Source organism: Lipotes vexillifer, unplaced genomic scaffold (assembly GCF_000442215.2).
Source record: "Lipotes vexillifer unplaced genomic scaffold, Lipotes_vexillifer_v1.1 scaffold422, whole genome shotgun sequence".
In the NCBI taxonomy this organism is placed as follows: Eukaryota; Metazoa; Chordata; class Mammalia; order Artiodactyla; family Lipotidae; genus Lipotes; species Lipotes vexillifer.
In genome coordinates, this window is record NW_006779087.1 from 1,685,673 (window position 1) to 1,713,096 (window position 27,424).

General features: G+C 36.3%; 1 protein-coding gene across 6 annotated transcripts in view; it reads left to right on the top strand.

Moving 5' to 3' along the window:
* Positions 1 to 26,947, top strand: part of LARP4 (La ribonucleoprotein 4) — a 62,532-nt gene extending 35,585 nt beyond the window's left edge. For 2 of the 6 annotated variants that reach the window (XM_007452294.1, XM_007452296.1), the window contains exons 9-16: positions 12,851 to 13,063; positions 13,572 to 13,681; positions 17,779 to 17,988; positions 18,642 to 18,690; positions 21,230 to 21,391; positions 24,453 to 24,577; positions 24,693 to 24,858; positions 26,010 to 26,938. In XM_007452294.1, coding sequence (XP_007452356.1) covers positions 12,851 to 13,063; positions 13,572 to 13,681; positions 17,779 to 17,988; positions 18,642 to 18,690; positions 21,230 to 21,391; positions 24,453 to 24,577; positions 24,693 to 24,858; positions 26,010 to 26,348 — 1,374 coding nt within the window. In that variant the 3' untranslated portion in view covers positions 26,349 to 26,938. Of the gene's footprint in view, positions 1 to 12,850; positions 13,064 to 13,571; positions 13,682 to 17,778; positions 17,989 to 18,641; positions 18,691 to 21,229; positions 21,392 to 24,452; positions 24,578 to 24,692; positions 24,859 to 26,009 lie in introns of all 6 variants that reach the window. The other 4 variants (XM_007452295.1, XM_007452297.1, XM_007452298.1 and 1 more) reach the window with 4 other exon arrangements.
* Positions 26,948 to 27,424: the final 477 nt, after the last annotated feature.

Below are 27,424 nucleotides of genomic sequence, written 5' to 3' on the forward strand. Positions count from 1 at the left end.
TACAATGTTGTCTTCATTTCTACTGTACAGTGGAGTTCCCTGTGCTATACAGCAGGTTCTCATTAGTTATCTATTTTATACATATTAGTGTATATATGTCAATTCCAATCTCCCAGTTCAACCCACCCCTCTTCCCCCCTTGGTGTCCATACGTATGTTCTCTGCATCTGTGTCTCTATTGCTGCCTTGCAAACCGGTTCATCTGTACCATTTTTCTAGATTCCGCATATATGCATTAATATACGATTTTTTTTTAATTAATTAATTTATTTTTGGCTCTCTTGGGTCTTCGTTTCTGTAGTTTCTTAGTTTCTTTCTTCTTCGTTTCTGTAGTTTCTTTCTCTAGTTGTGGCGAGCGGGGGCAACTCTTCATTGCAGTGTGCGGGCCTCTTACTGTTGCAGCCTCTCTTGTTGCGGAGCACAGGCTCCAGATGCACAGGCTCAGTAGTTGTGGCTCACGGGCCCAGTTGCTCCGCGGCATGTGGGATCTTCCCGGACCAGGGCTCGAACCCATGTCCCCTGCATTGGCAGGCAGATTCTCAACCACTGTGCCACCAGGGAAGCACACGATATTTGTTTTTCTCTTTCTGACTTATTTCACTCTGTATGACAGTCTCTGGGTCCATCCACATCTCTACAGATGACCCAGTTTTGTTCCTTTTTATGGCTAATACATCCAGTAGGTTCTGATATGTTGTGTTTTTGTGTTCATTCATCTCAAATTATTTTCTAATTTGCGATTTCATCTTTGACCCATTGGTTAAGAATGTGTTTTATTTAATTTGTGAATTTTCTAGTTTTCCTTCTGTCACTGATTTCTAGTTTCATTCCATTGTGGACAGAAGAGATACTTTGTAAGATGTCAGTCTTTCGAAATTTATTAAAACCAGTTTTGGTCTCTCATAGAGAATGTTCCTTGTACACTTGATAAAAATATATACTCTGGTGTTTAGAGTACTGTCTGTCAGTGTTTGTAGTGTTATTCAAATTCCCTATTTGTTTATTGCTTTTATTTTATTTATTTGGTTGCATTGGGTCTTAGTTGTGGCAGGAGGGCTCCTTAGTTGTAGCATGCAAACTCTAAGTTGTAGCATGCACGTGGGATCTAGTTCCCAGACCAGGGATCGAATCTGGGCCCCCTGCATTGGGAGCATGGAGTCTTAACCACTGTGCCACCAGGGAAGTCCCTGTTTATTGCTTTTCTGTTTTGTTATTATTCATTATTGAAAGTGGGTTATTGAAGTCTCTATTATTGCAGAACTGTCTATCCTTTCAGTTCTGTCCATTTTTGCTTTACATATTTTGGGGCTCTCTTGGTAGATGCATGTATGTTTATAATTGTTTTATCTTTTTGCTGGATTGAACCTTTTATCAATATATAATTTCCTTTGTCTCTGATAACCTTTTTTGACTTTGTTTTGCATAATAATAATATAGTCATCTTAGCTGTATTTTGATTACTATTTGCTTGGAATACCCTTTTCAGTTCTGTTAATTTCAATGTCTTTGAATCTAAAAGGAATCTCTTGTAGATAGCATATGGATGAATCTTGTTTTTTTTATTCAACCCACCAGTGTCTGCCTTTTAAGAGGAGAGTTTAAGCCATTTACATTTAAAGTTCTTACTGATAAGTAGGGAATACTTCTGCCATTTAGATATTTGTTTTCTGTGTGTCCTAAATGTCTTTTCCCCCTCAATTCCTCCATTATTGCCTTTTTTGAAATTTTGTAATGTCACTATTTTGATATCCTTTCCTATTCTGTATACTTTTAAGTTTTGTTTTGTTTTGTTTTTTTTAGTGGTTCTCTTGGGGGTACAATTAACATCTTAAATATATAACAATCTCATTTGAATAATACCAATTTAGTTTCAGTAGTGTACAAATACTCTGCTTCTATACTTCTCTGTCCGTCCCCCTTTATATTCTTATTGTCACAGGTTATATCTTTATATGTGTGCCCATTGGTATCACTTTATATTGTTTTGTTCATTTCTCTTTTGAATCATATAAGGAAAAAAGAGGAGTCACTTACCAAAGGTGCAGTCAGCCCTTTGTATTTCTAGGTTCTGCAACCAGTCCCCTGTGGATACCAAGGGACAACTGTACAATAATATTTTTTTAATTTACCTATGTAATTACCAGTGTTCTTTATTTCTTCTTATGGCTTTGATTGTTTGGTATCTTTTCATTTCACCTTGAACAACTCCCATTAGCATTTCTTGAAGGGCAGGTGTACTGATTACCTTTTATCGTTTTGTTTATACATCTTTTTTCTGATCGCTATTAGGTTTGTGCATGGTTTTCATTAGCTTATTGAGTATACTTAAGATAGTTGATTTAACATCTTTGGCCAGTAATTCTAATGTCTGAGCTTCCTCAGGATGGTTTCTATCAAATTCTTTTTTTCCTGTGAATGGACCATAGTTTTTTGTTTCTTTGTGTGTTTTGTAATTTTTTTTGAGAATTAGACATGCCAAGGTAGTGTAAAGTGTTAACTCTGGAAATCTGATTCTCCTGCTCCTCATATATTACTGATTTTTTGCTTGTTGAGGGCTATAGCTGTTCATTTGTGACTTTTCCAAATTATTTTTGCAAAATATATATTCCTTGTTGTTTGTGGTCACTGAAATTTCTGTTCCATTATCTCTGCATTTGGCATGTGACCTGGAAAAGATTTCCATAAATGTCGGGCTCTGAATAGGGTAGTGCTGGTGGCAAAGGATTTTGTCCTTTTAAGTTAGTCACCAGGGGAATCTGCTGCTGTGAAGAGGGCCAAAACTAAGGGAAGCATGGGCACTGATTTCTCAGGAATCCGCCAGACCAACCACAGTGCACCCTCAATTTTTGGAGAACAAAGTCCCCACTACATGCCTTGGCACCAGCCAGCCAAACCACTACGCCACCAGGGAAGTCCCTACAGTATTTTTTATTTCTTTAAAATTTCCTGTAGTTGATTCTCTGATTTTCCAACTTTTTTTTTGGCCACACTACGCATGTGGGATCTTAGTTCCCTGACCAGGGATTGAACCTGTGCCCCCTGCAGTGGAAACATGGAGTCTTAACCAATGGACTGCCAGGGAAGTCCCCTTGACTATTTTTCTGTGAAGATTTTCTTATTGATATGTATGAGTTCTTAGAGGAGCTTAATCTTCTTGTCAAATTAAATATTTGTATTGTTACTATGTTTGTGGTATTTGTGTGCAAATCCATTTTGTTGTAGCAAGATTACAAGATTGATAGATAGTTTTCTTTATGCCTTTGGATTTGAATGTAGTTTTGCTAGGCCCTCTCTAAGAAAAATTTTCTTTTTTAATCAACATTCTTATAGTTTACATACAATAAAATGTACTTATTTGAAGCATACATTTTTATTAGTTTTTGCAAATTTATGCACTGTTGTTTTCTCAGTCAGTCTCCCCTCATCAACATCCAGTGTTGGCAATTATTGATCTGCTTTCTGCTGCTATAGGTTTGTTTTTTTCTGTAGTTTCATATGAATGAAACCACACAGTATATTCTCTTTTGTACCTGACTTCTTTCACTTGCCATAATTATTTTTAGTAAACCGTATTGTAGCATGTATTGGTAGTACACTCTTTTTTATTGCCAGGTAGTATTCCAGTGTAGGAATATACAGGCATACCTTGGAGGTATGGAGGGTTCAGTTTCAGACCACTGCAGTAAGGCAAGTCACACGAATTTTTTGGTTTCCCAGTGCATATAAAAGTTACATTTACACTCTACTGGAATCTGTGAAGTGTGCAATAGCATTATGTCAAAAAATGTACATACCTTAATTTCAAAATACTTTATTGCTAAAAAAAAAAGTGGCAGTCATCATCCATGTCTTCAACCAGTTGTAATCTTTTTGCTGGTGGGGGATCTTGCCTTGATGTTGAAAGCTGCTGATGGATCAGGATGGTGGTGGCTGAAGGTAGGGGTGGCCGTGGCAGTTTCTTAAAATAAGACAACAGTGAAGTTTGCTGTATCAATTTTGTCCTTTCACAAACCATTTCTCTGTAGCACACAGTGCTGTTGATAGCATTTTATCCACAGTAGAACCTCTTTTAAAATTGGAGTCAGTCCTCTCAAGCCCTGCCACTGCCTTAACAACTAAGTTTATGTAATATTCTAAATCCTTTGTTGTCATTTCAACAGTCTTCCCAGCATCTTCATCAGAAGGAGATTCTATCTGAAGAAACCACTTTTTTTCCTCATCTATAAGAAGTAACTCCTCATCTGTTTAAGTTTCATCATGAGATGGTAGCAATTCAGTCCCATCTTCAGTCTCTACTTCTAATTCTAGTTCTCCTGCTATTTCCACCACATCTTCAGTTACTTCTTACACTGAAGTCTTGAACTGCTCAGTTATCCATGAAGGTTGGAATCAACTTCTTCTAAACTCCTATCCATGTTGGTATTTTGTCTTCTTTCCATGAATCATGAATGAACTTAATGGCGTCTAGAATGGGTGAATCCATTCCAGAGGTTTTTGATTGACTTTGCCCAGATCCGTCATCCATGGCAGCTACTATATAGCCTTACGAAATCTATTTCTTAAATAATAAGACTTGAAAGTCGAAATTACTCCTTGATCCATGGGCTGCAGGATGGAAGCTGTGTTAGCAGGCAAGAAAACGACGTGAATCTTAACGTGCATCTCCATTAGAGCTCTTGGGTGACCAGGTGCATTGTCAGTGGGCAGTAATATTTTGAAAGGAATCTTTTCTGAGCAGTAGTTCTCAATAGTAGGCCTAAAATATTTAGTAAACCATGTTGTCAGCAGTTGTGCTATCATCTGAGCTTTGTTGTTTCATTCGCAGAACACAGGTAGAGTAGATTTAGCATAATTCTGAAGGGCCAAAGGATTTTTGGAATGGCTAATGAACATTGGTTTCAACTTAAAGTCACCAGCTGCATTAGCCCATAACAAGAGAGTCAGCCTGTCCTTTGAAGCTTTGAAGCCTTGAGGCCAGGCATTGGTTTATCCTTCTCTGGCTATGAAAGTCCTAGATGGCATCTTCTTCCAATATAAAACTGTTTTGTCTACGTTGAAAATCTTCATTACTTATTTTAGCTAGATCTGCTGAATAATTTGTTGCAGCTTCTACATCAGGACTTGCTGCTTCATCTTGTACTTTGATGTTGTGGAGACGTCTTCTTTCCTTAAACCTCATGAACCAACCTCTGCAAGCTTCACACTTTTCTTCTGCAGCTTCCTCACCTCTCTCAGTGTTCATAGAATTGAAGAGAGTGAGAGTCTTGCTCTGGATTAGGCTTATGCTTAAGGGAATGTTGTGACTGGTTTGATCTTCTATCCAGATCACTAAAACTTTCCCACATCAGCAATAAGGCTGTTTGGCTTTCTTAGCATTCGTGTGTTCACTGCAGTAGTCCTTCTCATTTCTTTCAATAACTTTTTCTTTGCATGCACAACTTGGCTTAACTGTTTGGCACAAGAGGTCTAGCTTTCAGCCTGTCTTGACTTTTGACATGCCTTCCTCACTAAGCTTAATCATTTCTAGTTTTTGATTTAAAGTGAGAGATAATGTGACTCTTTCTTTCACTTGAATACTTAGAGGCCATTTTAGGGCCAAATTGGCCCAGTTTCAATATTGTTGTGTCTCAGGGAATAGGGTGGCCTGAGGAGAGATAGGGAACAGGAGAACTGCCCATTGGTGGAGTGAGAAACACACATCTATTGATTAAGTTCATTGCCTTATATGGGCATGGTTTGTGGTGTCCCAAAACAATTACATTAGTAATATCAAAGATCACAGATCACCATAACAAAGATAATAATTTTGACAAAGTGAGAAATATTGCGAGAATTACCAAAATGTCATACAGAGACACAAAGTTATTAAATGCTGTTGATATAAAAATATTGGACAGTATTTTGTACACTTGAAACTAATAAAATACTGTGTGGGGACTTCCCCGGGTGGCGCAGTGGTTAAGAATCCACCTGCCAGTGCAGGGGACATGGGTTCGAGCCCTGGTCTGGGAAGATCCCACATGCCGTGGAGCAACTAAGCCCATGTGCCACAACTGCTGAGCCTGTGCTCTAGAGCCAGTGAGCCATAACTTCTGAGCCTGTGTGAAGTCTGCGTGCCTAGAGCCTGTGCCCTGCAACAAGAGAAGCCACCACAATGACAAGCCCACACACTGCAATGAAGAGTAGCTCCCGCTTGCTGCAACTAGAGAAAGCCTGCATGCAGGAACAAAGACTTGACGCAGCCCCCCAAAATAATAATAATAAATAAATACATTAAAATTTTTTTTAAAACTGCAATATTTGGGAAATACAATAAAGCAAAGTGCAATAAAACACGGTATGCCTCTAGTGCGATTTGATTGTCTAGTCACTTGTTCTTAGACATCTTCGTTCTTTCCATACATCTGTTTTAGTTAACTGTCTTTTTAAATCTTTTTTCTATCTTTAAAAATTTGGTTGTTAGTCTGATTATTGATTTGTAAGCATTCTTTATGTATTCTTGTTACAAATTTTTTGTCAGCTGTGTATTACAAATATATTTGCCCTAGTTTGTGAATTGCCTTTTGCTTTCTTAACAGTGTATATTAAAGAGTAGACTTTTAATTTTGATGAAGTCTATTTCATCTCCTTTTTCTTTTAGGCTTCATTATTTTTGTCTTCTCTAAAATCAACCCCTCCTAATGTCATGAGTATTTTTTTTCATGATTTCTTCTAGAAGTATTATAGTTTTAGTATTTATATTTACGTCTTATGATCTATATCAAGTTACTTTGTGTTTTTTGGAAGGAAAAGTGAAGATTCTTTTTTTAAAAGAACTATAATACTTGTTCCAGCACCATTTGTTGAAGACTATTCCTTTGTTGACTATTAAAGCATATATATGCTTGGGTCTATTTCTAGACTGTTCTTTTCTGTTGATCTGTGTTTATCCTTAAGTCAGTTCCCTTCTGTTTTGATTACTGTAGCTTTATAATAAGTTACAAAATCATATAATATGTAAGTTCTCAAAGTTGTTTTGATTTTCCAAAATTATTTTTGGTATTCCAAGTCATTAACATTTTCATATAAATTTTCAAATCAGTGTGTCGGTTTTACAAAACTACTTGCTGGTATTTTGATTGGGATTGCATTGACACTATAGATTAATTTGAGAGGATTGCCACCTTATTAATATCGAGTCCTCTAACATGGTATCTCCATTTATCTAGGCTTTTCGTTTCTCTCCTCATTGCTTTGTAGTTTTCAGCGTGCGTGTCTTAAACGTATTTTGTTAAATGTATTAACAAGGGAAATGTAATTTTTTTGTGTTTGGGCCTTTTAAATCATTTGTATATTCATTACAGTAATGTATTCTACCCTACCTAATACAGAATCTCTTTCCTGAATCCATAAAGCATATTGTATTGAATGTAAACATTCCTTGCAGCATATTAACATGATTTCTTTACTACTTGCTCTTTGATGAAGTAAATTAATTTAATACATATTGATTTCTGTTTTATAGTAAAGCATATACAAATACAAAATATAAATATTAGTAATTCTGTTCTTAACCTAAGAAAGATTTTTTAATGGAGAGTTATTTATTTTAAAGTAGTTTAAAATCTGATGTGAAATTAGATTCTGACAATTTTTTTTAATAAAATGGCTTTAAATGCTTAAACTCCAATTTAGACCTATCGTTTTTCTTAGATTTTATCTATTTTATGTAAAGATGCTTTTGCATGTGTTTTCCTCTGAATCTTAGTTATTTACGTTTTTCACAAAAATTTAAAATAGTTATAAAAGCTATTATGATACCACAGGGCTATATTTTATTATGATATCTTTGTGCCCAATTAATTGGAAAGTTATAGTGTTCATGATTCAAAGATTAATAAAAATCACCCATGATAATTTGGGAGAGCTCTCACTCTTGTGCAGTGGTCATCCAAGGTCAAGGGTCCTTGCAGACTTTGGCCTAGAGATATGCTTGTGAAGGAGTCCAATGAAACATTTATTGTGTGTGCTAATAAGTTGCTTCACATTTTATCTTGTTTCTCTTGTAAATAAGCAAGAACGCTTTTTTTTTTTTTTTTTTTTTTTTTTTGCGGTACACGGGCCTCTCACTGCTGTGGCCTCTCCGGTTACAGAGCACAGGCTCTGGACACGCAGGCTCAGCAGCCGTGGCTCACGGGCCCAGCCGCTCTGCAGCATGTGGGGTCCTCCCGGACCGGGGCACAAACCCGTGTCCCCTGCATTGGCAGGCAGACTCTCAACCACTGCGCTACCAGGGAAGCCCAAGAACGCATTTTTTATTGCTCTTCCTCTGTAGATCAATTCTACCTGGTATTAGTTCCTTTCAGGCTAAAGAACTTCCTTTGATGTTATTTAACAGTGCCCACCAGGGATGAATTTTCTTAGTTTTTCCTCATCCAAAGCTGTCTTGTATTTCACACTCATTTTTGATGGGTACAGAATTCTGTACATTGATACATGTACATGGATACAGAATTCTGGGTTGATAGTTTTAATTTTTTTCCTTCTTTTAAGATTGCATTGTTTTCTGGCTTCTGTTCTTTCTAGTGAGTCATTCTTGTAATACATGTTGTTTTCCTCCGCCTGCCGCCAAGATATTTTTTGTTTTGTTTTCTCTTTGATTTTCAGTAGGTTGACTCTAATGTGTCTAGCTATGGTTTTCTATTTATACTGCTTGGGGTGTTCTGAACTTACTGTTTGTAAATTGATGTTTTTCACCAAATTGGGGGAATTTCAACCTATAGTTTTTCAAAAAATTTTCTGCCTCACTTTCTCCTCTCCTTCTGAGACTTCAGTTACACAGATGTAGGACTGCTTGATTCACTGCGATTCTGTTTTTCTTCCATCTTTCTTCTTCAGATTGGATACTGTCTGTGGACTTGAATTCATCTTCAAGTTGGGTTCTAGCATTTCCATTTTAAACAATATATTCCTTCTCTGCTGAGATTTCCCCTTTTATTCAGTCTTTAAGAACATTATTTCCCTTTTATCCATAGCATATTTATTTGGTTTTAATAGATTAATTAGTAGAGCATGGCTCTTCTTGTTTCATCTTAATCCCACCTACTTCCCGATGTCCCCAGGTATTTTGAAGCAAATTTGAAACTTAATTTCATCTGTATGTAAATAAACTAATACTGGTATCTCTAAAACAAAGGGATTAAAAAAAACAGCCACACTACTATCACACTTTCTGAAAAATAAACAATAATTTCTTAAACATCAGGCACTGTTCACATTTTCCTGAGTCACCTTTTTTCTTTCTTAAAATTTATGATTTGGGGAATTGCCTGGTGGTCCAGTGGTTCAGCCCCGGCTTTCTCCCTGCTGGGGCCCCGGGTTCGATCCCTGGTCAGGGAACTAATATCCCACAAGCCGTGGGGAGCGGCAAAATAATAATAATAAAAAATATAAAATACAATTTATGATTTTGTCCTCTACCTCTTTAGTTTTACTTTTGGAAGTATGTTTTTGAAATCACTGTTATTTGTCTTACAAAGTTTCTCACATTATACATTTTGTTAGCTATGTGTTTTTTTATTGTGTTAAAATACACATACATAAAATTTACCATCTTAACCATTTAAATTTTTAATTTCATTTATCAGTGCCGTGATATTAAACACATTCACATTGTTGTGCAGCCATCACCACCATCCATTCTCATAACTCTTTTCTTCTTGTAAAACTGAAACTCTGCCTATTAAACAGTAACTCTCCACTTTCCCCTCCTTCAGCCCATACTTTCTTTGATTTTTGACCATTTACCTCATATAAATGGAATCATATAGTATTTGTCTCCTTGTGACTTGCTTATTTCACTTTAATATGGTGTCTTCAAGGTTCATCCATGTAGCATATTGCAGAATTTCCCTCTTTTCTAAGGCTGAATAATCCATTGTATGTATATACAACAATTTGTTTATCCATTTATCTGTTGATGGACACTTGGGTTTGTTTCCACATTTTAGCTTTTGTGAATAAGGCTGCTATGAACATCAGTATATAGATTTCTCTTCAAGATTCTGCTTTCAGTTCTTTTGCATATATACCCAGAAGTGGAATTGCTGGGTCATATGGTAATGCTATTTTTAATTTTTCGAGGGACCTCCATACTGTTTTCCACAATGGCTATACCATTTTATATTCCCACCAACAGTGCACAAGGGTTCCAGTTTCTCCACATCCTCTCCAACATTTGGCTGTGTTCTGTTTCTTGATAGTAGCTCTTTTAATGAATGTGATGTGATATCTCTGTGGTTTTAATTGCATTTCTTCAATGATTAGTGATGTTGAGCATCTCTTCACCTGCTTATTGGCCATTTATATATCTTCTTTAGAGAAATACCTATTCAAGTTCTCTGCCCACTTTTGAATTGGCTAGTTATATTCTTTTTTTGTTTTAAAAACGTGCTCTTTTTTTAATAAGTTTTTTTTAATATAAATTTATTTATTTTTGGCTGCATTGGGTCTTCATTGCTGCGTGTGGAGTTTCTCTAGTTGCAGTGAGTGGGGGCTACTCTTCGTTGCAGTGCGCGGGCTTCTCATTACCGTGGTTTCTCTTGTTGCGGTGCATGGGCTTCAGTAGTTGTGGCTCGCAGGCTCTAGAGCACAGGCTCAGTAGCTGTGGTGCATGGGCTTAGTTGTTCCACAGCATGTGGGATCTTCCAGGACCAGGGCACGAACCCGTGTCCCCTGCATTGGCCGGCGGATTCTTAACCACTGTGCCACCAGGGAACTCCCAAGTTATATTCTTGAGTGTAGTTTAACACGATCCTCTGACCTCTGTATTTCATGCAAATTGGTAGCTAGATCTAGAGGTTAATCAGAATTAGATTTTATTTTGGAGCAGCAAAGAGAACAAAAATGTGTAGTATATGTCTTTGTGTGTCTCTCTTATACTAGCTGCTGCTGATCATTGACTAGATATATTGATTTGTTAATGGTTGCAAAGTGGTACTATTTTTGTGCTATCTTTTTTCCATTTATTATATGAAACACTTCCATAAAGAAAAGCTTTCCTTCATCTTCATTACCCTGAGGTACAGCTCGTGTATGCAATGTGTGATAAATGCTTGGTTCTAGCTTTTACTACCAGTTTTCAAAATAATGTGTTGGTTCCCTCACAACCTTCAAAAACGACCATTCAGATATTTTTTGGTTTTGAATATTTAAACATATTTGGTGTGTTCATTGTCCTTACTGATGAAGTATGGCCTCTTTGAGTCCTTTTGTAATGGTAATTTTCAATGTTCCTTGCTCTCTACTGTGACAAGATGTTCCAGACTCTTGTACATTTTGTGTCAAAAGGCTCTGGAGTTGCCATGTTACTTTTATGGGAAAGTAATGTTTTGCAGTCCACTGGTTAGGCACAAGGAGTGCTTCTGACTAATTGGTTGTTATTTCTAAGCCTTTTCTTTGAACAGAGCTATTAAATACTTTTTTTTTAATGACAATATATATCATGAGTTTATATCGATGCTTTCGATTTAAATTCAGGCTACATGGTTTTTACTTCTTCAGTTGCTGTCTGCATCTCTCCTCCCACGTGAAAATCTCAGATGTCAGTGACCCCAATATAATTTATGATTTGCTATATCCAAAATCACAGACAGAAGTCTCAGAATAACAATACCAATAGTAATATAATTCTGAAAACAAATTAAGACTTTTTTTTGCTGTACTTTGCCTTGTGGTTTGTTCCTAAAGAACGTTCATAACAGTTGATTTTTATTATGGTTCAAAGTCATTTAGAGTTTCTCTGTGTTATTCCTTTAGTTGGATACACATTTAGGTTCATTTTACATTGAACTTTTACAAACTGAGTTTTTAAAATTTTATTCAATGTGTGCATGGCTTAAAAGTAAAATATCTAAAGCAGTATATTAAATTCATATTCACGTGTCTGTGTGTGTGGATGCAAGTATATCTTCATATCCACATCTAACTTATCTAAACAACACCTTACTATACATACCTTTCTCCTTGCATTGCCTCTTTTTTTTTTTTAATAGTATTTTCTGGAAATCACTTCATTATAATATTTAGAGCAGTTCCTCAGGTTTCTTTCTTTTTTTGTTTTTTCTTACATCTGATAATTGTGTGGATATACCATGTTGTTTTCAATTATTGATGGACTGTTGGGTTGTTTCGTGTGTGTGAGCGTGTGTTTGGGAGAGATGTGGGTCTGAGCCCCCTCACCCGCCATGTCCCCCCACTTCCTATCATAGTAAGTGTCAGTGAATAGCCATATGCATCATTTTTAAAAAAACCTCTTTTTGGTCTGTGTATATGCGGTAAAGTTTCCTAGAAGTGGGGTTGATAAGAATATGATAATATGCATGTGTGATATTTTGGAAGACATTGCTGAATTTTCCTTTTTAATGGTTATGTTGTTTTGAATGCCCATCATCAATGTATCAGAGTACCTGTTTTGCCACAGCCTTATCAATAGAGCATGTTGTCAAATTTTTAGACTTTTTCCAATTTTATAAGTGAGAAATGATAATCCCATTTTAATTGCATTTCTCTTATGAGCAAGGTCTAGCATCTTTTCATATAAGGGCCATTTGCCTTTCTTTTTCCCCCTTGTGATAAGTTGCAGTTAGTTTTAATATTTTGACATTCGTGGTTTTACTTTGTTTATTGTATTAATTGTATTTGCCATGTAAAAGTTTTAAAAAGTACAGCTATCAATCATTTCTTTTGCTCTACTAACTCTATAGTACATGGAAATAACGTCATGGAAAATATGTTCCAAATGTAAATTAAATATATTTGTGAAAATATACACTATCCTTTGTGATTATATCCTTTGTGTTCTTGCTTCTAGGCAAGGATAAAAGCCATCAATACGTTTTTTGCTAAGAATGGTTATCGATTAATGGATTCTAGTATGTATAGTCCGCCCATTCAAACTCAAGCACAGTATGCCTCACCGGTCTTTATGCAGCCTGTATATAATCCTCACCAACAGTACTCTGTTTATAGTATTGTGCCTCAGTCTTGGTCTCCAAATCCCACACCTTACTTTGAAACACCACTGGTAAGTGAGATCCTTACAGATTAATAAAATTTTTTCACTGAAGCTGAAATTTGAAGAAATCAGCTAGAATTAGAGTTCATGTTTTATTTTGTTTTGTGTTGATATTGGTTACTTTCTGGCTTTTAAATGGTGATAAGGATATTTAATCCCCCATATCAAATATATGCATATGACTAAGTCTAAGAGTTGAGCTATTGGTTCCTATCATTTTATTCTTTAAATGTTGCTGGGTAAATTAATAGACTGGAAAAATCCTGAATGATTTAAAATGATTTTAGTTTTGTGAAACTTTTTCAGAGAGAAATATTCTTTATTAAGTGTTGAACCAGTTGTTCCTTGTTATGTAATTCAAGTGATAACTTGGAGTGAGTATTGCAAATGTTTAAAATTATTTTTGGCTTATCAAAGAAATTGATGCTAGATTAGTTCATCAGAAGTTTCTTATGACCTTCACACAGATTTTTGTCTTTACTATGAATAGCTTTTAAACATTAAAATTTTCTTTTAGGCTCCTTTTCCCAATGGTAGTTTTGTGAATGGCTTTAATTCACCAGGATCTTATAAAACAAATGCTGCTGCTGCTGCTGTGAATATGGGTCGACCATTCCAAAAAAATCGGTAAGATAAAAAACAATAGCTGGAATTTATTTATTTTTAAATTTATTTATTTAAGTTATTTTATTTTTGGCTGTGTTGGGTCTTCAGTTGCTGTGCGCACGCTTTCTCTAGTTGCGGCAAACGGGGACTACTCTTTGTTGTGGTGCACAGGCTTCTCATTGAGTGGCTTCTCTTGTTGCAGAGCACGGGCTCTAGGCGCGCAGGCTTCAGTAATTGTGGCACTCGGGCTCAGTAGTTGTGGAGCACAGGCTTAGTTGCTCTGCGGCGTGTGGGATCTTCCCAGACCGGGGCACGAACCCGTGTCCCCTGCATTGGCAGGAGGATTCTTAACCACTGCACCACCAGGGAAGCCATGTACTCACTTTAACTGACACAATTGGTTAAAGCATTTGAATATCTTTTTTTTTTTTTTTTCCCTGCCTTGAGGCCTGTGGGATTTTAGTTCCCTGACTAAGTTCCCCAGATCAAACCCCGGGCCCACAGCAGTGAAAGCACCAAGTCCTAACCACTGGACTGCCAGGGGATTCCCTGAAGATCATTTTTAAGTGTACAGAAAATTTTACTACATATACACATTCTTAATTGCTTTATGAAGTTTCGAATGAGAACTCTTCATATTGTAAGAATGAAGGATTCTTTATAAACAAAAGATTACTTGTGTTCTTGTAGATGACCCTTAGTTTGGTGATACAGTAATAACAGCAAAATTCAAGTATTGCTAGGACATATGAGTAGAAGTACAGTGAGCTTTAAAAACACACACTGTCCTCTAACCTCCATCCTGTTGTTCCAAAAAGATTATTTAATTTCCATGTGCACACAGAGACAGTGATGTTTAAATCTGGAAAGACCTTTGTTATGATATAGTTTTAATTCATTTTACAGATGAATTGAAGAAAGTGAAAGTTGAAGAGGATAAATACCTTGCTAGGGTTACATGGCTTTTTATCATCAGCAGACCTGAGATTAATACATTTTCTTTTCTTCTACTATAGCTAGTAAAGTTTTTTTCTTAAAAATAATTGAGTTAATGGGCTTCCCTGGTGGCGCAGTGGTTGAGAGTCTGCCTGCCGATGCAGGGGAAACGGGTTCGTGCCCCGGTCTGGGAAGATCCCACATGCCGCGGAGCAGCTAGGCCTGTGAGCCACGGCCGCTGGGCCTGCACATCCGGAGCCTGTGCTCCACAACGGGAGAGGCCACAACAGTGAGAGGCCCGCGAACCCCCCAAAATAATAATAATAATAATTGAGTTAATACAAATGACAGTTTATAACTTCCCTTGTGAGGAGGTACAGATTTCTCATGATTAGAAATAGTAGCTTTGTAAAAATATGTATCTGTTGATTTCACATTTCTTTGAAGAGGTGAATTTTGCTTTAAACAGTTACATCTATGTGAAGTAGACGTCTTGCTTATAAGAGACTAAAAACAATTTTTAGTAACAACAAAAAGTATTGGTGTTTGCGAATGCTTGACTTAAAAATACATTATGTGGGCTTATGGTATTCCTTTATTGTCACTTGAAAGCACTGCTGTGCTTTCAAGAGGTAAAAAAAGAGATAAAAATACAATAAGAGGTAAAAATACAATAAGAAAGCCAAGAATGACACTGAAGTCATTCTTGCTTTTTTAAAAAATATATATTTATTTATTTACTTATTTGGTTGGTTGGTTGGTTGAATGGATGGATGGATGGATGGACCCGGTCTTAGTTTTGGGAGGTGGGCTCCTTGGTTGCAGGAGGTGGGTGCCTTAGTTGCGGCGTGCATGTGGGATCCAGTTCCCTGAGGAGGGATCGATACTAAGCCCCCTGCATTGGGAGCGCGGGGTCTTAACCACTGCGCCACTAGGGAAGTCCCAAGTCATTCTTGCTTATAAGGATATATATCTGGTTTTGAAGATACAGGATAGGTTTAGTATAATTTTGCTTGTTATTCAAAACTACTTGTGTACAATTTTTTGCGTTTGTTTGACCAGTACAGGTTGTTGTTAATTTTTAGTCACAGAAATAATACATGAATACTTCCTTATAAAAATACAGATATTGCAGATGAACTAGAGCCTTTTGACCACCAACCCAAATCCTTGCTTCCTTCTTACTTCTAAGAAGTGACCACTGCCAGGCCTTTATTTTTGTTTATTTAAGTTATCAGTCAAGAGCAGTTTATTACATTAACCTTGTAACAAAACAGCCCAGTGATGATCACTAGACCTACTTAGAGAGAATAGGACTAACTTTCAGAAGTCTGGGCAATTTTCTACCTTTCATACTTTATCTTTCTGTCACTTTCCTTCTTCCTTTACATCTTTTATCACTTCTTTCTTTCATCATCCTTTTTTCTTTTGCCAAGACTGCGATTGTTAAGTCCCTCTCTGTGAAGGGTAAGATTATGAGATCTGAGGGCTGTTAAACCTAATAACTTGTTTACTGGGTGTATTGAAATGCAATGAGAGAATTTCAGTGAGTGATAGTTTCTGAACAGATACATAAACAGCAATATCTACCTCATGAGGTCATTTTCAGATATGATGGATAATGTAAATTAGTTTGTGTTAGTTGACATACTGTAAATTTCATTGCTATTCAGAAACTATTTTGTAATGCATAAGTAATTATCTGGAAAAGTATTGTATATGAGACTTAGCCCAACATTATAGCCTAATTTTTATGTTTAAGTTTTAGTAGTAGTAATCTAATTTGTTATACTCTCTAAAGAGCTAGTAGGATAGCTGGAGATGCTATTGGAATTAATGTTTAATTGTTCATAATTATGAGGTTTAAAATCCCTATTCAAAGAACCAGGAATTTACAGTGTGTTACTAATATTATAAATTTGTAACTATGAAAATAGACTGTAAAAAAATGGAGTATATAAACTGCAAGCAAGGGGCTAAATAGAAATCTAATACTTCCTTTTTTAATCTCCTGTAAAGCCAGGGTCCTCAGTTTCTTGGGCTTACTTTAGATGTTTTCACTATTGATTAAACTGCATCCTCTCTCCTTTACCATACCCTAGCTTCATCTGCTTACAAATTGTTAAGAGAGTTGGGTACTTATACCCATCATCCAAGATGAAAGCTACTTTTGTTAGATGTAGGTGGTTTTTGTTTTTGTTTTGTTTTGCTTTGTTTGTCTTTGGTTTGGTTTGTTTTTTTGTTTTTTACCAGATTCCATACCTTAATTCATGAAGTCATGCCAGGCTATTAGTTGCGTTATATTTTCCTAGTTTTTTGGTCACTCATCTTTGTTGGATTTTTTTTTTTTTTTTTTTCCGGTCCCTGGCCTCTCACTGTCGCGGCCTCTCCCGTTGCGGAGCACAGGCTGTGGACACGCAAGCTCAGTGACCATGGCTCACGGGCCCAGCCGCTCCGCGGCATGTGGGATCTTCCCGGACCAGGGCGCAAACCCGTGACCCCTGCATTGGCAGGTGGAATCTCAACCACTGCGCCACCAGGGAAGCCCTTTGTTGGATCTTTGAACAACTGATTTCATTTGGAGAGGGATGCTTAGTAGGAAGCTGGGATTTTAATATATTCCACTGTTCCTTACTTTTAAAAAAAATTATCAGTCCCCTAAAGAGTTTTTTTAGACTTTTCCCCCAATTCCTCCATATGAAAATTTAATACTAGAGATTATTGTATATCTATTTATGTAATGTATGCCAGTTCTTACTCGCTTTGGGGGTATTGTTGCTCCATTGAGAATGTATGGCATAGACTCAATAAGCTTCCAGCCTGGCTAATTTAGATGTGTCAGAACTGCAGTTTGTGTTAAAGAAATTAGCTAAAATCCTAGTTATATCCTAAATTTGGGGGTAGAAGTAGCCTTATCTTGAAGAACTTTGGACCTCCCAAATCTCTCCAAACAGCTTTTTTTAATGTAAAAATTCTTTGTCTTTTAAAAATAATACGTCTGAGACATTAAAGGGTTTACATTTTTACAACACAATGCTTCTGTGTCCAGCCCAGTTTATGGAAAATCAGAATACAGCAGAAGGCAATTTTTAACTTGGCCTGTTAAGAGTCTCTACCATTAAGAGAAAATATTTTCCATTTTAATTTATCCTTTCACATATATTGTCTTATATTTCTTATAGTGTGAAGCCTCATTTTAGGTCAAGTGGTTCAGAACACTCAACAGAGGGCTCTGTGTCATTGGGGGATGGACCATTGAACAGATCTGGTTCAAGGAACTTTCCAACTGAACGACATAACCCTACAGTAACAGGGCACCAGGAGCAAAGCTACCTTCCAAAAGAGACTCCCACTTTGCAGATGGAACAGAATGGGGACTACGGTAGGGGCAGGTAAGGAAATATGGTAATAAATATGGAAATAAGGTATATGAAAATTCTTTAATCATAATATGAATGTTTGAACACCACGATCTAGTGATTTTTAAATTTAATTATTGGTATATAGTTATGCTAAATAAATACTTTATTCATGTAATATGTGTTACTAGTTTTTCATAATTAAATTCAGAATGCCCATATAGCTCTGAGTCAGAGGTTTATAAAAGTTATTCTGAAGTTCTTTACAGTTCACTAAGGAAAGATTAGCTTAGAAAGATAAGATTCCATCTGCATCATAGTTTTAATTTCTAGCAACATCTAAACTGTGGGAATGGGGTTATATGTTATCTACCCTTCCTAAACAAAACAAAAAAAATGAACCCTAATATGCTTCTGATTTGGAGGGAGCACTGCTAATAAAAATGGGCCCAGCTTACTTAGTGGTAGTGGTGGTAGTAGGCGAAGTTTTTGGTAGATTAGCTCAGGATCTCTTCAGAAGAAAATATATCTTTTAATAATAAAGGAGATTTATTATTAAATATAAATATAGATACTTAAAATAGAAGTTCACCCATCTTTGATAGAATGTATACATTTGAAGAAACTTATGAGTTGTCCCTCCCACCTGCTTCCCCACCCCCACTCCCTTTTGTCATTGTTAAAAGGAGAACTCTCTTCAGAGGTCGAAGACGTCGGGAAGATGAAAGGATCCCAGTAAGTTTTTTTTTTTTTTAAATCTTTAATTACATACGTTCAATTTTTTTTTTTCTTCTGTGATTTACTATGGCGTTGACTTCTGGTGTACCTTTCTGGGTTTTTGTTTTATTGATTATAATGTTGATTATAATTAGAGGTTGTTCTTGACCCTGAAATATCCACCATCACCACTACCCCTCACCCTTAAAGCACACGTATAGTTAGAGCTTTGACCTGTGTTGCTCACTTTTAAAAAATATTACTTGAATACCTAATCTGTTCACATGGTTTAAAATAAAATATATGAAAATATTCCATGGAAAGTTTAATTATTGCTTTATTAATGGAAATTTAAAGAGTTTCAATCTTTTGATTTTACAATGCTATCACAAACAGTGCAGTGATAACCTCATATAACCATCAATTCCTATGTGTGCAGTAGTTATCTGAAGGAGAATCCCTAGAAGTGGGATTTCTGAGTCACAGTTCAGTAAGTTGCTGCCTAATGGCTTTCTATAGGGGTTGTGCTGATTTTCACTCTGTGAAAAAAAGTTTGTTTATCCATAAGCCTTACAAGGTATATGATTTTTTGCCAGTCTGGTAGCATATGTGATTCACTTTTAAAGCTCTGTTGGAAACTGTTATACTATTTATTAATTGTTACTATTATTAATTGTTACTTAGTGCTGATTCTTATATTTGCCAATCCTGTAAAACCACTTCGAGATTTTTAAAAATTTTTTTATAGTTCTAGGCAGGTTCTTATTTGAATCCTCACTTACCTAGCTTCAAATTATTCATATTTTTGTGTGTGTGTGTGGTTTGTTCATGGTGAATGTTTGCCATTTCTTAACTGTGGTCAAAAGGAGTTGAGGAATAAAAATAGTATAGGAAGACATGGAGGTCTGAAGAAAACTCTGCCTGGAATTTACATTTATATCATAAATGTGAAATATAATACTTACTTTACATGTATAAGTAGTGAATTATATACATATATAATAGTATACTATGTAGTGTACATATAATATACATATAAGTATACAGATACCACATGTTTAAGCAGTGAAAAGGTACAAATTTTCAAAGAAGAAAAATATTGCATTATAACACAAAGAATAGTCCTTGGGGCAAACTGTGAACCTTTTAAAAGTGTTGGTTTTTCATTTATAGCTTTCTGTACCATGGCAGCCTTGAGACTTTAGGCAACACCTTTTTTAGGATACCATTGTAGCAGTCTATGTGAATCCTCAAGTGGCCCTGAACAATTGAGGAGAGGAGAGATTAGGTTAGAGGTCTGTTTAATATGTTGAAAATACCTGGTTTGAGGATTGAAGATTAGGACTGAAGAAACAGGAGACCGGCATGCTTCTTAGTACAAAGGGCAGGGTGGGGGTACCCTTGTGCAGTAAGGAGATCTTAGCTAGAGGTACAGTTTAGGATTTTTAAGCTTACATGTAGTAATTAAAGTTACAAGAGTAGATGAGGTCATGCAGGGGACTCTCAGTAGAGTAAGTGATTTTAAAAGGGGCCGAGAATGGAACTTGAGGAACATAGTAGCTGTGGGGCTGAAAAATGTGATTATTCATTTTGTTGTTTGAAGTATCCAAGAGATCCAAGTGGAGATAGCTAATAGGCAAATTGATATCTGGGTTTCAGGCAAAGATCTGGTCTGAAAATATTTAAAGCGTACAACCTAGTGAGTTTTGGTAAATTTTCAGAGTTGTGCAGCCAAAAATTCACCAAAAAGTGAAAAAGATTGTTTTAAGAGTTGTTTGCACATAGGTAGTAGTTGAAGCTGTGGATAATGGATATCACACAGGGAGAGTATGGAAAGGGAGAAAGAGTGGCAATCATATAGAAACCAAAACCATCCAAAGCGGTGGTCGGGGGAGAAGAGCACGTGCTTGTCAGATCTGAGAATGAAGGAGAGGAGGTATCAGAAGCTAACGGAAGAATGAGCTCCCACAGCAAAGAATGTTTACCATGCCAAATGCTAGAGTGAGGTCAGGGGAAAAAAAGTCTGTCAGATTTTGCATTGTGGAAGAAGGCATTGGTGACTTGTCAGAGCAATTTTAGTGGTGTGGTGAGGGAGTAGAGAAGAAGATACAGGTGAGAGGCTTGTCAGAGGCTATAGAGAGTGGTGGGTGGAGGAGAAAGATGATTTTCAAGGAAGGATATTGTTTTCCCTTGAGACTATAAAAGGAGAAAAGATGATGGCAAATTTAGAGAGTGTAGGGGTTTTTGTGTTTATTTTTGTTATGGAAGAGGGTATAGCAAATTTAGAAAGCAAAGAATAGTGGAAATTGATTAGAAGGTTTAAAGAGTGTGGCAGAGTTTGCAAAAGAACCAATAGAAGGAGCTGACTAAAGATAGGTCAGATTGATCAATACTAATGAGAACTCAACTAAAATGAGAATCCAGGAATTTATAGGGGAACAGTTCTCTTCATTAGGTGGTGTTTGGTTTGTTTGTTTCTTAGAGCTTTCAGCTTCTGTGGTGCAGGATTAGAGAATGAGATGAGCATGTAACCTGTTTTTTGATTTGTGTCTTTTAGAGACCCCATCCTTCAACAGCTGAAGCAAAGGCTCCAACACCAAAGTTTGACTTATTAGCCTCAAATTTTCCTCCTTTACCTGGAAGTTCATCAAGAACGCCAGGTGAACTTGTTTTGGAGAGTAGGATGTCTGATGTTGTTAAAGGTGTCTGCAAAGAAAAGGTAAACACTGAAGCATCCAATCTTTATCTTATGGGACCAATCTTTTGCCTTTGTTTTCAGGGTTATTTAAAATTTTATTTGCACTCAATGTTTATTTCTATCATAGTGTTTATTCATGGGTTTTTAGCATACTCTGAGTATTATGAGAAGATTTGTGATAAAGCTACACAAGGTCAATAAAATGTTTCTTCACCTTTGCCTGTCTTTGTATCAGTCAACCCAGCTTGGTAGAACTAATTTATGAAAGCTGAATGGAAAGTGTCATTTCCACTTAAGTGCATATATCGATAATTAAGTGATAACGCAAATGAATTCTAAGCTACTCTGGTAAACTCAGTCTTCCAAATAAATGGAGAGTTGATGTCAAAAGGTTGGGATAACCCATCCTACAATGTTTTTTTAAGTGTAGACCTCTTTATATGCTAAATCCTCATGTCCCACAAAACAAAACCTTTTGTTTCTAATTCAGCTTCATTTTCAAGAGTACATGTACATAGTATATCTAGGCTTATAATGAAAAATAGTAGTCCCCTGCTACCACTTTCAACTCTGGCTTTTTCTCCTGACATTTATCCCTGTATATCTAATTAACATGTTTATACTGCTCCTTCTTAGATTTTTCAGTTTTAGACGTTGTCTATTAACTTTACATTCTAGAAGCTAAGGGTTTAGCTCTCTTAAACCAATATGCTTTTCTCATCCTCTCAGTATATTGTACTTCATCATATCTATGCTGCCATCAATTACAAGATGCCCCATTATTTTGGTATCACTAAGAAAGTAAAAGACACTGCCAGTTAGACTAGGTCATGCCATCATTTGTATGTCACACCTCAATATTGCATCATTTTTTTCCATAACTGAGGCTTATGGTATATTGTTATTATGTCTCCTTTCTTATACTCTGCACAGCTGTGTTCCTGGGACTTCACTGTCATCCTGGGAATTTTCTTTACTCTTCTTTGGTGGATCCCTTCTTTTTCTTACTCTTGTTTGACTTTCCCAAATTATGGTGGGTCACATCTTCCCAGGCTTCCTGTATAAGGTTTTTAGTATAAATTTCTTGAGATCTTGCATTCTGAAATGTTCTTCTGTTCTCACACTTGATCAGTAGCTTATCTCTGTAGAATTCTCTATTAGAAATCATTTTCCTTCAGAATTTTGAAGGTATTTCACTATCTTCCCTTGTTAAAAAAATTATGCAATTTTGTAATGTTTCACCACTTCTTAGACCTTTTTTAAAAAATATATATATTATTATTACATTTTCCCCACGAAAGTCAGGCTGTCTTATAATTTAAAAACTATTGTAGTTCTAGTGGCAGTGTTTTTTCTTATATAAAATAATGGTGTGTTTTAAAGTTGATGGCTTCTCAGATTTGGTGAGGTATGATACATAGACACATTTATTTGTTTGTTTGTTTATGGCAGCATTGGGTCTTGGTTGCTGCGCACAGGCTTTCTCTAGTTGCGGCAAGCGGGGGCTATTCTTCATTGAGGTGTGCAGCCTTCTTATCGTAGTGGCTTCTCTTGTTGCACAGCATGGGCTCTAGGCACGCAGGCTCAGTAGTTGTGGTGCACGGGCTTAGTTGCTCCACAGTATGTGGGATCTTCCCGGACCAGGGCTCGAACCCATGTGCCCTGCATTGGCAGGCGGATTCTTAACCACTGCGCCACCAGGGAAGTCCCCACATATATATTTTTAAAGAATAATAATAAAGTGTACTTCTTATAATTCCAACCCACAAATATGGGATGAACACTTAATTTGATATTGGACCTTGTATGTTGAACCTCTGATTTTCTTGTTTGGCTTTTCTAATTTTTATCTTTGTACCTGTCTATATTTTCTACAAAGTTATCCTGAATGTTACCTTTTAAACCTATTGAAATTTTAAAACATTTTAATCCCATACCCCTAAAAACCTATTGAAATTTTTATTGTGTCAGTCGATTTTAATTTCTAGGGCTCTTTCTTTTTTTTTTTTTTTTTTTTTTTTTTTTACTCTCTCCAATTACACTTTTAGGATCGAGGCACTAGTTATATTCTATTTTTGCATTTCACAGTACTTAGCAAAATGTGGACACATAGTAGGTCCTTAATAAATGTATACTGTTGATAGATTTTCCTTCCAGCATACTTCACAGGACACTGCAAGCTATTCCAACATTAGCTGGGCAAGAAAGAGAACCTCTTTCTTGATATTCGTTTTTTTACTTGTGGTAAAATGCACGTAACATAAAATTTATCATCTTAATCATGTTAAGTGTGTACAGTTAAGTAGTGTTAAATGCATTCACATTGTTGTGCAGCCAGTCTCCAGAACTGTTTTTATCTTGCAAAACAAAAATGGTTTACCCATTAAATAGCTCACATTCCCCCACTTCTCTCAGCCCCTGGCAACCACCATTCTGCTTTGTCTCTGAATTTGACTACTCTAGGTATCTCATATAAGTGGAATCAAACAGTATTTGTCTTTTTGTGACTGTCTTATTTCACTTAGCGTAATGTCCTCAAGGGTCATTCTTTGTCGTAGTGTGTATCAGTACTTCATTCCTTTCATTGTGCAATAATATTCCACTGGATAGTTACACCACATTTTGTTTATCCACTCACCAGCTGAATATTTAGCTTGTTCTCACTTTTTGGCTCTTATGAATAATGTTATTGTGAACATTTGTGTATAAGTTTTTGTATAGACATGTTTCCTCTTGGGTTTATAACTAAGCAGAATTGCTGGGTCATATGGTAACTCTATATTTAACTTTTTGAGGAGCTGCCAGACTGTTTTTACAAAGTGGCTGCATCATTTTACATTTCCACCCTCAATGTATGAGAGTCCCAATATCTACTACCATCACTAACATTGATTATTGTCTGTCTTACTGATTATAGCTATCCTAGTGAGTGTGAAACGGTTTCTCATTGTGGGTTTGATTTGCATTTCCCTAATGGACAGTTATGTTGAGCTTTTCATGCATGTGCTTATTGGCCATTTGTTTATCTTCTTTGGAGAAGTATCTATATAAGTTCAATTTTGAAATATGTTTCCACTTTAAGGATAAGGAAGAGTTGAGAGTTAGTTGCCCAGTGACTGCAGAGGATGAACAGACAGACTGCACCTCTGCCCAGCAACTCAGTATGAGCACCAGTCCTCCATGTACAGCTGAGCTTTCTGTATTAAGGTACAATCTCAAAGTAGATGATCTTTCATATTAAGATTACTTTTTCTTCTGATCATTTCTCAGGTGTTTCTTTGTGCTCTATACTAAGCCTAATGTCAAGTTCTTTTTCCCATAGCACAACTCAGCAAGAAAAGGATCTAGAGGATTCTGCTGTTCAGAAAGATGTTCCCAACCAGACAACTATACCAGTTTCTTCCCCGAGTACTGCAAAGCCATTGAGAACAAATACTGCTTCACCGTGTAATAGTAACATAAGTGCAGCTGTAGCTGTGGCCCTACAGGTAACTTGATGAATTTAGTTTAGCGAGAATAAAACAATAGGTTAAATAATGGGAAATTTTGTTTTTCGCATAACTCTTTGCTAGAGCAGAGTCATTTGGAAATAGCCCAATTGGGGCTGGTTGCCCGCATCAAAAAAGGAATTTAAAGTCACTCTGAAGAAATTGGAAATTTTAGCCTTGTTGAGGGAATGAAGAAATTACTGTTTATTCTGTTTCTTTTGATTGCTTTATTTCCAATCAGATTGTGGTTAAGTGAAGCTTCCTTCTCATTATTGATGACTGTACCTTTTTTTGGGCCAGGGTATAGAGGCTTTGAGCCTCTTGAAATTCTTTTTTGTATAATGCTTAACAATTCTATGAAACCCATGAGGAGCCACTGCCATTTTTATTCAATTTCCAGAATTGTTTTTATAATTTGAAAGGTATAGAAAAGCAGGGGAAAAAAAGCCACAGAATTTACCTATAAGTCTTTCATTCATTGATATAACTAGTGCATTTTTGGTACAGCTCTTTCTTTTTTCTAGGTTAAGAACATTTTATCTTGGCTTTTAATAATAACGATAATAATAATAGAATAGCACCTACCACTTATGAAATGCCTACTATATGCTAGGACCAGTACTAAAGACTTCTTTTATGCTTTAGCCCATTCTCACAGCATCCCTATTCTCCTCCTTTTCAGATGAGGTAATTAAGAGTTTATATTATTGATTTCCAACTGCTCTGCTGAGATTCTTGTGGTATCTCTCTTATGGTTCTTTGTAGTCAGGGAAGAGAGAATGGAACCATTTTATTTCGTCATGTGGATGTACCATTATTAATTTAATCTGTTCTTCCTTGTTAGCCATTTAGGTTTCTAGGTTTTTTTGCATCATTATAAACATTGCTGACTTGTATATCCTTCAAATAAATATCTCAAGTGAAATTATTATATCATACATAAATTGCTAAGACTTTTTAATTACATTCAACAAATTTTATTTTTAAAGATTGTACCTGTACACTTTAATAGCAGTGTATAAGAGACTGCCTAGTGCCCTTTCCTACAAGATAACTTACTGATTTCTTGTGCTTAACACTATTCTTTTTGTACTTTATTATTTAGAGAATATGTACCATAAATGTTTTTGTTTCTTATCTTTACTTCAAAGGAACCTCGGAAGCTAAGTTATGCTGAAGTGTGCCAGAAGCCCCCTAAAGAGCCATCTCCAGTTCTTGTACAGCCACTGAGAGAACTTCGCTCCAATGCAGTATCTCCCACCAAAAATGAAGAGAATGGAGCTCCTGAGAAGTCCTTCGAGAAACAACATGAGAAGCCAGAAGCAAGGGCTAGTAAGGATTACTCTGGCTTCCGAGGCAATGCCATTCCCAGGGGAGCAGCTGGAAAAATCAGGGAACAGAGACGCCAGTTTGGCCATAGGGCTATACCTCAGGGAGTGACTCGACGTAATGGCAAAGAGCAATACGTGCCACCCAGATCACCAAAGTAAACAAAAACAAAAAAACTGTTCAAAAACTTCTCTCTCTTCCCATTAAACTTGAGCCTGGCTATATTGAACTGTTTTGGAGGGGAGGGCGTGGCCAGGAAGGAAACAAGAGAAAGTACATCCTTAAATCATTATGGATTTTGGAGTTGTGAGCTATAGAATCCCAAAATTCATCTCGAAAGTGATTTTAAAATGCTGGAGGATTCCAATCAGTATAAATATATATATATATATATGTATACATATATAAAAATATAATTTTTCTATTTTTGTTTTTGATTTTAATTTGCAGAGATCTTCTGCCTGGAATCAATTTTGAGGGTTCAGATTTAGCTTGGGAGTAAAACACATTATACATCCTTCAGTATAGGAGATGAGGGAGTGAGAGAAAATATTTTTTGAAGAAACATTTCTGTAAAATTAGAAATTACTTTTTTTAATCTATTTAAAGTTTGGCTTGGAGAATGCCATTTCTGCCTATATGGCCTTGTGTTGCAAAACAGATCAGTGGCTGGGGTGACTGTTGTGGTGTGAGTGTGTGCAAGTATGATTGAAGCCAAATCTGTTGTCATGTTAGTAAATGATTTGAAAACTGAATGTAATACTTGAGTAGATTTTTTTTTTTTTCCAGTTTGAAATTTAGTCTGTCTTTTTGATCTTACTAATATTTCATTCAACAAGCTGTTAAACTCTGATTGTACTTGGGGATGTGACTACCAATCAGTTTGATACTCAAGGAAAGAATGGGGGTTATTTGAAAAATTAAAATTTTGTGTTATATCTGAGGGGGTGGGTCAAATGGAGCTCAGAGGTTTAAGCTGCCCTGTGATTCTTCTTCCCCCCCTAAAATAGGAAACGATTTCTTTTTTTTTTTGTTACTTTCTTCATTACTCTGTTCTTTGACTATCCACCCCCAAAAGCAAAATAACCAATCACCTACAGAATTGTATGTTTCTAGCTGCCTCGCTCAGTCTAGTCAAATCATATAACTGTTCGAAATTTCTGACTTGAACATTAAAGTATTTTACTCTTCTGGTCATGTATTTAGAACTTTAGATCCCAGAATGATAGGGCAGACT